The sequence below is a fragment of the Ceratosolen solmsi genome, unplaced genomic scaffold, assembly GCF_000503995.2.
Source record: "Ceratosolen solmsi marchali unplaced genomic scaffold, CerSol_1.0 scaffold6, whole genome shotgun sequence".
Classification (NCBI taxonomy): domain Eukaryota; kingdom Metazoa; phylum Arthropoda; class Insecta; order Hymenoptera; family Agaonidae; genus Ceratosolen; species Ceratosolen solmsi.
Genome location: NW_011948414.1, coordinates 13,316,886 through 13,327,607, shown reverse-complemented (window position 1 = coordinate 13,327,607; position 10,722 = coordinate 13,316,886). Strand labels below are relative to the sequence as shown.

At 20.9% G+C, this 10,722-nt stretch overlaps 1 protein-coding gene across 1 annotated transcript; it reads left to right on the top strand.

Annotated features, from left to right (window-relative positions):
- The first annotated feature begins 1,286 nt into the window (after nt 1–1,286).
- LOC105368462 (probable pyruvate dehydrogenase E1 component subunit alpha, mitochondrial) lies at nt 1,287–10,409 on the top strand. Its single transcript, XM_011507475.1, has 6 exons — nt 1,287–1,337; nt 3,299–3,532; nt 5,560–5,778; nt 7,186–7,434; nt 8,771–9,019; nt 10,189–10,409. Exons 1-6 carry the CDS (start codon nt 1,287–1,289, stop codon nt 10,372–10,374), a joined length of 1,188 nt encoding a protein of 395 aa, XP_011505777.1. The 3' UTR covers nt 10,375–10,409.
- Nucleotides 10,410–10,722: the final 313 nt, after the last annotated feature.

The window sequence follows — 10,722 nt, the reverse complement described above, 5'->3', positions numbered from 1 at the left end:
TACTCTATATAAATTGTTGTATATATATAAATTTGTATTAATTGTATATATATATAAATTAATCTGTATAAATATGTAAAATCCTTATCTCCAAGAGGAAAAATAATGTAACAATTATTAAGCATTAGGTGATTCTTGTGCCATAGACAATGAGTATCTGTGGTTAATATTATAAATATTCATATAAAAAAGAATCTCGATATTACGTAATAATTTAACAATTAGATATATTTACATTATTTTATAAAATTTTCTAATAAAGAATTTTCTTATATTTTTTAGTTTTAAAATAGTCGATTTTTTATTTAGATATTTTATTAATGTATCTTTTATATTTTTATACAGAAAATAAAAAAGAAAAAAATAACCAATAATTTTTTAATAATATTTCAATTCTTAGAAGCTAAAAAGTTTTAATTTAGCTAGACTAAAATGTTAAAATTAGTCCAATGGCTTTATTTTGTCTGTAATTACGATTTAATTCAAAATAAAAAATCCATCACTGGTTCATATCAATCGCTTCAATTATTCTTGTTTTTAGATGAAGGTCTATCAATAATTGGAATTGATTAAAATATACAATGCGATATTATAATAAAAAGGATCCTATTATATTGTAACAAGATACTCATTTATTTAGTTAATTAAAAATGTTACCACATTGTACTACATGGCAGTATGCGAATCATAATACCAACTCTAAAAGAAGTAAAATGAGTATAAAAATTAATTATATTTTCCAAAAACTTTTAAAGATGGAATTCAAATGTTGAAAAACTTGTAACCCTCACTCATGATCGCATATTCGGACTTTAAAGAAGTAATTCTTTTATTTTTTTAGTAGAAATATATCACCATCCAGCTATTAATTAAATATTTCATAATTTAAATTCTTTACTTTCACTAATTATAATTTTGACTTGCATAAGATACTAGATGATGTAAATATCAAATGCTTTGATAATAAAGAATTTAAAAGAAATAACGGGATTGAACAGTATTAATAAAGATTACTATATGCATATATACCAGATTTCTTTCTGAACATATAACAGCCAAACTCAAGGCTTTATTGTATATGCATTATATGGGTAGACTATCTACGTTTCATGTTGGATATGTGGTTAACCTGATATAATTTATCATTATTGAATTTGACTTTTAATGTTTAACATTATACTGTAATAATTTGTCGAAATAAATTAATATCAGTTTCAATTTATATTTAATTATATTTGTTATGAAGTTGTGTATTGCTTAAAAAGACTTAAAAACAAGAAAAAATTATGTTCTTCAAATTACTAACATTAACTTTAAAAACAAATTCTCATAAAAATGTAAGTTGTGTTTATTCAAGATTCTTTTAAATATATTCAATTTGATCACTAAATATATTTAATTCATTGATAATGTTATTATCCACTAAACTATGTTATATTTATAAATTTATAGAAATATTGAAAAACAAATTATTTTTTTCAATTGTTAATCAATTAAATTAATTTGTCTTTTTACTAAATATATTTTTATTCTGTTTGAAATCATTTAAATAATATTTTAACTTGATTTGATATTTTATGTTATAATAATGAATAGTCATATTTATAAAAGAGTTAAGACTTTTCATTTTAATTTCTTATATATAAAAAAAAAATTTAATTCATGTTTAAAATTCCTTAAAATTGCATATATATATATATATATTTAATAGAATATCTATTGTTTCATAAAAAATTATTAATAGTATTTATTATTTTAAAATATTCTTAATTTCAACCTATAAAATTGTTGTATATAATTGTTTAGAATTAAATATAATTTAATGAAAAAATTATTGAATACCCAATATAAAAATAATGATATATCGTTTATAATATTATATAACAGTTGAAATAATTATTTAATAAATTAGTACCTTAAATTTAATAAAAACTTTGGATTTAAGAAATTATCTGAATTTAAATATCTAAATTCTAAATTTTTATGTATTATTGAATGAACAATATAATAGTAAATTTCAATTTATATTTTCTATATTTACTACAAAAATAGTTTTTTTGAAATATTTTGATGTATTAAATTTATACAATCTTGAATGGGTAAATGTTTGAATAATTTTGACCAGATTAATATAGACAGATTACTGTGGTATCAAGAATATTCATAATTATATTAAATAGGAAATAGAATGTCACAGTGATTTTAAAATTATAATATATAAAATATATTAAAATTAAATTTTATTATTACGAATTAATTAGATAACAGTGATTTAAATCAGCTATTAATTCAGCCATAGTTTCATAACTGATATTCTGTATTTTTTTATGACAAAGAAAAATTGTCGTAATTCTTATATTAATCATTATAATATATAATAATTTTCTGCAACTCTGTATAATAAAATAAATAATATTTAACTAATTTTTAATTACATAAGTAGCTAAGTATAATTTCAGCAATATATATTAATATATATTATATATAAATGTTTGATAAGTGAAAAACTACATATAAAACCAATAGATTTATTGAACAATTTATCAAAGTGTTATTATTTTTATTTTTATATTTTGATTTTATCATTTAACCATTTCTTTTAATCATAAAATTCAGAACTACTTAAAAGAGAAATAATATTTTATGGTATATGAATGTGCTTATTAATATCTGAATTATTACGAAATTAGTAATAATTTTAATTTTCATTTAAAACATTTTAAAATGGTGTACATTATATTTTTATAATGTGTATTTATATTTATTTTTTAGTTGAATAAAACTAAAAAATTAAGTAGTTATTGATTAAGATTTGTTATACAAAGCAATAATAAATAATCGAAAATGATTAATTGTCTAAATGAAACATATGTTTAGAATTTGTAAAACAATGTTAATTTTATTCATTTATAAATATAAAAATAGAATAACAATAAAATCAACTATCGTAAAAGTTATAGCAAAAGAAATACGTTAATTATAACAGAAAAAGTGCGTGTACAAATTAGCTAAAGGAGAATGTAATTGCATATTAATTTCAATGTTATTAATTATCGAATTTAGATAAATTAAAAATTTAGTACCCAAAAATGATTGAATAAAATTTAGGCAATTACACTCATTTTTAATAATTATAATATTAAATGTGAATAAAAAAATATTATTGTTAAGATAAAATAAATTAACATGTAGGCTTAATAGTTCCATGTGATTTTAATGATTCTTGATATATTAAACTAATAATACATAATTTTAATATTTGATAATTTAGAACATTTATACTTTTTATTAATTTTAGATAAATGTATACAAAAGTACTTGGAAAAATTATGTTACGGAAGCTACTTTTAAAACTAAACCTTTCCGACTTCATAAACTCGAAAATGGTCCCTTAACAGAAGTGAAACTATCCAAAGCAGATGCACTTAAATACTACAAACAATTACACACTATTCGTCGAATGGAGACTGCCGCAGGAAATTTATATAAAGAAAAATTTGTTAGAGGATTTTGTCACCTATACTCTGGACAGGTGAGTATTTAACAAATTATATGCAGCTAGTGTAAAAAATATTAGCAGGAACGCTTCAAATAATTTTTTTTAATAGAAATACTAATTATTATCTTTTATTTATACATTCCCCTTTTCAATAATTTGATAATGATTATATCTCCATTTTATTAAATATTGCAAAAATTTTTATACTTTTTATTATATATTAGATATTAAAAAAGTAAAGTTTGTTTATAAGGTTTAAACTCAGCAATAGAATCTGAATTATAATATCTTTATCGCAAAACACGCCATCCTAAAACGTGTTCTATATCTATGAAAAGTAGAAAATTTGAAATATTAGCAACCAAATATCAAAAATTCTTGAAAAAGAAAAATATCATATTTTAATTACTTTTATTATACAATTGATCCTACAATTATCTTTTATATTAGTGGAAAACTTACTGAATGTCTGTAAGGCAACAAAAATCTTTAAGTGGACAAAAATCTCAAATGAAACCAATGAAACTTTATTCTTTGGAAAGGTATTATAGCTTCTTAGGTAATAGTGATCGTATCTAATGTTGAATTCTTAATAAAAAACATTTTTCGTTGTCGAAAATTTTCTTTCTAAGGATATCATTTTAGTAAAATCATTACATAATTTGATAATTTCTTGCAATATAATATTTCATTCTAAAAATGAATATAATTCAAGTAATCGAAACTAATATTATGTGAATTAATTTATAGTGATAAAAGAATGTATCAGAAAGTCAACTATTTTAGGCAAAAATACATGAACCTAAAGCATTATTAATCAAGGTGAGGAGGTTTAACACCTGACAATCACGTAAGCCCTGTGTAATTTTCTGTATAATTCCTCCCAGTTGCTTTATCATTTTCAAAATATTTATATTTCGACAAAGCTAGAGTTTTTGAGGTAGAGATGTGTCGTCACATTAAATATTTTAACTATTTAGTAATTGTATATGTTTTCACTTCCATTTACTTGGAATAAGTTGTATTTAGAAAGAAACTTTTTTTTCATCATAACTTGGCTTTATGTGTCTTGGTCAATCGTTTAGTTTTTTTTGAGCCTATAGAACGTTTTAATGATTATCTTCATTTATTCTTTTGCAGCTTAAATAATCAATTTTTCTGCTGTTCAATTGATTGCAGTATTATTTATTTTGTGAAAAAAAACTAATATAACGAGATACATTCCCATATTTAAAATAATAAAACTAACTTCTTTATATAGAAACAAGATTTTATCTAAATAAGTATTTTATGTATTTTGTAGCTTTTTATAAAAACTAATATAATTATCTTCATTTTACAATACGTCTTTTCTATAAGTTTAATATGAGTGTTATTAGGAATATCCTCAAATATATAATTCTTTTCTAATAGAGAGAATTTGAAAGTTTGAAATTTTATACTATTATCAGGCAAGAACACCGTTAAAGTATTAAAAGATTATTGTGTAGTCTTCAATACTTATATAATGTTTTACATTTTAGATATATTTATTCTATTCAATAAATAAAAAAATTGATAAATCCTAGAAAATATTTATCGTCTGAATAGAATTCCACAATCTAATCATACTTGCTTCTTAAATGAAAATATCAAATAGTTTTCTTACAAATATAATACTGCTTTAAATTTACCTGACTTTGTTGATTGTTTATTATAGATATAAACATTTACCTAGATTTCTCAAAACAATAACGTTTATAAATAATGTTTAACTTATTAGCTTGAATAACCCTGTTAATATATTTACTTTTTTGAGGATGTAAATATATTTCATATTTTTTTAGATATATAACATATTTTTGTAGATTATGTATAGCAGTCTTATAAGTACATGTAACTATAGCTTATCATTTGTAATATAAATGAAAAGGAAAGATTTGATCAAATGTTTAATATATTGGTATAAAATAATCTACATAAAATCATTTTCTAACATTTACTAAAATTTAAGTATTATTTTACTTGTTTTATATATTTTTATTATTTCAACCAAAATCTTTCAAACACTATATTTATAGGAAGCTTGTGCAGTTGGTTTAGTAGCTGCTCTTCGTCCTCAAGACTCTGTTATTACTGCTTATAGAGCTCATGGCTGGACTTATTTAATGGGGGTTTCACCACTTGGCGTTCTTGCAGAATTAACAGGACGTCAAAGTGGTAATGCTCGTGGAAAAGGTGGTTCTATGCATATGTATGCAAAAAATTTTTATGGAGGTAATGGAATTGTAGGAGCCCAGGTATGTAAAATTCTACATGTTACATCATATAACAAATAAATAAAAAAAATATCAAATATTGAACAAAAAATTAATAATTGTAATTTTTGGAAATGTTTAAGTTATGTAATTAGTAATGTTATAAAAATTATAACTGGAATCAATAAAGCAATTAATGAGATAAAAAGAACAATTATTTAATTAGTATAAAATATTACACAGTATTACTCAATTTTTTATTTACTGATAGCAAGATATAATTCAGGTACTTTTAGAAGATATATTATGCATTGTACTGTTTACGTTATCTATATTACTTTTAAATAATATCCATATTAAAGACTAATATACAACTACAGAGTGCAAGTCGCAAATTCACAAAACAATAATACATACCGTATTATAAATAAGATTAAAGTGGTTTATTTTTAAACCAATTTTAATATGTAATAAATCAATGTAAAATAGTACTTTATATGAATTTTATATATGTAAATAACTTTATATATGTATTAATTATAAGAATCCTCTTAAATATAAAGAAAATATTTTGGACATAATTGAATTTACATTTATGAAATACTTGTAAAATAGAAAAATACGAAATTTAAAAAGAAAATAATTACGCCTACTACCAAGAAGAAATAAAAATTCATCTCATTTCTATTTAAACTATTGAGTGAATGTATTGCGATACAAGTAAACAAGTTGATGATGTTTAAAAGAAATAGGATCTAAAAGCATGATTTTGAAAGAGAAAATGTGTAATTTCGTTCTACGAGTTGAGTAACTAAATAACTAAAATAGACTAATACTAAGTAAGAGTATACTAAGTAGACTATAGTAATACTAAGTAGACTAAACTAAGTAGACTATAGTAATACTAAGTAGGCTAAACTAAGTAGACTATAGTAATACTAAGTAGACTAAGCTACGTAACTAAAATAGAGTGAACAAAAAAAGTCACATAATTATTTTCAAAAAATATCTGAACAATATATTCAAGAAAAATTACGGAAATAAAAAAAAATTTAATAACGATTAAATAAATCGATATAATACAATTTTTATAAATGTATACAATCGAAGGAACAAATTTACTTTATTCAATACGCTAATGAAAATTTCAAAAAAGGAAAGAAAGAAGAATATAAATTGAATAAAAATATTTTTTCAAATCAACTATAAATATAAAAAAACATCACGATTTGATCAAAGTTTTTTCTTCGTTATAATTTTCAATTAAAAATGTCATTGATATTGGATTTATTGTTTATTTAAATTTTAATATATTTTTTGCTTATTTCCAATTGGATACTGACGTGCCAAAAGAAATATTAATTTTATAGGAAATTTGAGATAAAAATGATTTTTTATAATGTATATGAGAACATTGAGTTATTTTAATTATATAATAATTTTACTTAGGTACCATTAGGTGCAGGAATTGCATTTGCTCATAAATATCAAAATAATGGTGGAGTATGTCTTGCTCTGTATGGAGATGGTGCTGCGAATCAAGGTCAAATATTTGAAACTTATAATATGACCAAATTATGGAATGTACCTTGTATATTTATATGTGAAAATAATGGATATGGAATGGGTACTAGCGTAGATCGAGCTTCAGCAAATACAGAATATTACACACGAGGAGACTTTATTCCTGGAATTTGGGTAAATTTTTAACTACAAAATACTTTAAATTATTTTGATTTTTCATTTTCTGAGTTGATAATCAAAAACTTAAAATATCTCTCTATCTTTACATATAACAATATCTGAATTTCTACTGCATGATTGTTTCAACATGAATTTATCCTCAAATATGAATTTTTTTTTTATTTACTTTCTACCCCTTTATTTATAATTTTTCATAAAATAACTAATTCTTTTAACACAACTTAAGCTTATATAGATTTTAATCTTTTAAAAAACTTATTTGTAACTCTGTAATAGATTAAAATAAATTCTGACCCATTTATTTACTAGAAAATGAAGGATTAATTGGCTAACATAAATGTAATATTTTATTCTAACAACATTATTAAAATATTCATTATTTATAAATAAAATTTCACAAAAATTTTATTAATTTTAAACATCTGTGATACTTGACATTTTAATCTGGTTTTGCATTTTCCGAGTTTATTTATGTTACTTCCAATTTTTATAGGTATAAATGCTTATATATTATTATATAAAATTATTATTTATTTTATATATAAAATTTTGTATCTATATAAAAAAAATTTGAATTTAATATCTTTTTGTAATATTGTAATATTTTTATTTATAGAATTTTTTATAGTAGTTTTCAAAAATCTATATAAATATATACAAATGTGTATATGGATTATAATTTTTTTAAATATCTATTCAAAATATTATAATAAACTAAAGCTTCAAAATATACTAGTTATGAATTAAAAAATTACAAACTTCGTTAAAATTTTGTATAAAAAAGACATAATTGACCTTCTCATTTTTTAACTTTTTAACTTTTTACCTACCACTAAACAAATATTTGAGTCAATTATTATCGTGCTAAAATAATGATATAAAATACTAATTTATATAATATATTTAGTTAACTTTAATATAAAAATGTTTATTCATTTTTCATTGTTAAAAATATATTTTTCATAAAATCAGTCACTCATGCAATCTTAATATGAAAATCCAAATACAAATTTCAAAATATGCAAATAATAACCTAAAAAAAAAATCAAAAATGATTGTGAATGATGCATATAGAGATATATTTTATTTATTTCTAAATTGCAATTATATAACACAATGTTTAATTGCTAACTTATTTTTATGAAGTATTTTCATTTATTTACATATGCATTATGAATATGTCTAAATTTTATAAAATATATTGTTTTATGTAATGAAACATTAATTAAGAATTATATTACAAAAATATTTAGTACAATAACATGAGCTTTATACTTATAATTTATTTGATATTAATCTGAATGTTAATTTAAATTATATTTATAATTAGGTTGATGGAATGGATATTTTAGCAGTTAGAGAAGCAACAAAATTCGCTATAAATTACTGTACATCTGGAAAAGGACCTTTAGTAATGGAGACTTTTACTTATAGATATAGTGGACATAGTATGTCTGACCCTGGCACAAGCTATCGAACACGAGAAGAAATTCAAGAAGTTCGACAAACTAGAGATCCATTAACAAGTTTTAAAGAAAGAATATTACATGCTAATTTGGTTACAAACGATGAACTAAAAGTACGTATGTTAATTGTAGAAAAAGTTCATTAAAAGAAAGTAAAACAATTTAAATATCTATTAAACAGTTACAGTATAAGTTATTATTTTAATATTAAATATCAACAATTAAACTTGTTTAATTATTAGTAATTTGATTAATTTTCACATAATAATTAACTAATCAATATTTTGTAACATTTAATTCAAAACTTAATTAAATCCCAACATTGTAAAAAGGAGGTTAAGTCTTATCTTATAAACTTAAAATTTGACATAATTATTTAATGTGCTGATTGACTATTTTAGGTATTTTTTAAGTAATCAAGTTTTTTTTCAAACAATGTTCTTATTTAATCAGATAACAAAATTTGCACACATTTAAAGTTTACCAAAGATTACATTTTTCAAAGTAATTGATATGCTAATAATGATAATATGATTAATAATATCTATTCCAACACATTATTTCCATCTTTGGTTACTTTTAAAATTTATCTATTATTATTTGTATTTCTAAAATTCTTAAAAATTATCTATGGTACGTAATAATTATTAATACTCATATATTTAAGCGGTTTCAAATGAATTCTGTTGCTTATTAATTCCACAATCTCAAATTTTTTCAACCTAATGGTCTCTATTAAATTTATAAATATTTAATTATTATCTATATGAAAAGATTGGTTCTCATACCTTTAAATGTATGTTCATTATTAAAAATAATGTTCAGTAAAGAAGGAATAAGAGACCCAATCTATTAAGAAAAATTAACTAAAACGTAAATTATAATATTAAATATAAAAATTTTAAATCCATGGTTTAAAAAATTTGACTGACCAAAATATGATTGATATACTTAGTTAGAGGAAATTTTTTAAAATAATCTATACATTGTGAAAATTATAAAATTTAACAGGCTGCACGTTGGTTCATAAGCAATATAACTAAATTTGATGTACTTTATACTATTTTGAAATTATTAATGATTAAATTATTAAAACAAAAATTTACTTATATGATTATAAAATTATAATTTAAAAATAAATTAGTTTTTTGCAATCAATTTTTGCTTCTATTAGTAAAAATTTTAAGATAAGTAGTATTCTATATAGCGTTACCCTTTTTTTTAATTATCACTTTAATATAAACAATTTAATTCAATATATATTTATAATTTCATGTTTCAGAAAATGGAGAATGATATTCGGAAAGAAGTAGATGATGCTATAAAAAGTGCAAAATCAGATAAAGAAGTTCCGATTTCTGAACTTACTACTGACATTTATGCAAATAATTTAGAAAAAATTATTAGAAATACTACACCATTTAAACCATTGATACATTCTAGCATTAGTTCTACAGTTTATAATTAACAATATTTTACATTACATTAAACATTTCTTTAAATAATAAGTAAAATTTATTAAATATTCAATAATAAAAATTATTGGAAACACTACAATATACAAACGATGGAGTAGTCGACTATTCTTTCTGCTCTTTAATTTATAAGGTATCGTTTCTAAATATGATTGATTGTTTCTCTGTTATGATTAAGCTCCAAGTTATAGTTAATTAAAAGTTATAAAATATAAATTTATTGTATCTTGATATTTCAGACATTTTTAAGTTCTTTTAAGCTAGAATATTAAATTAAGATCAATTTTTAAGAGTTTAATAATCAGATTGTTTAGTAAAAATGTTATTAATTCAACCTCATT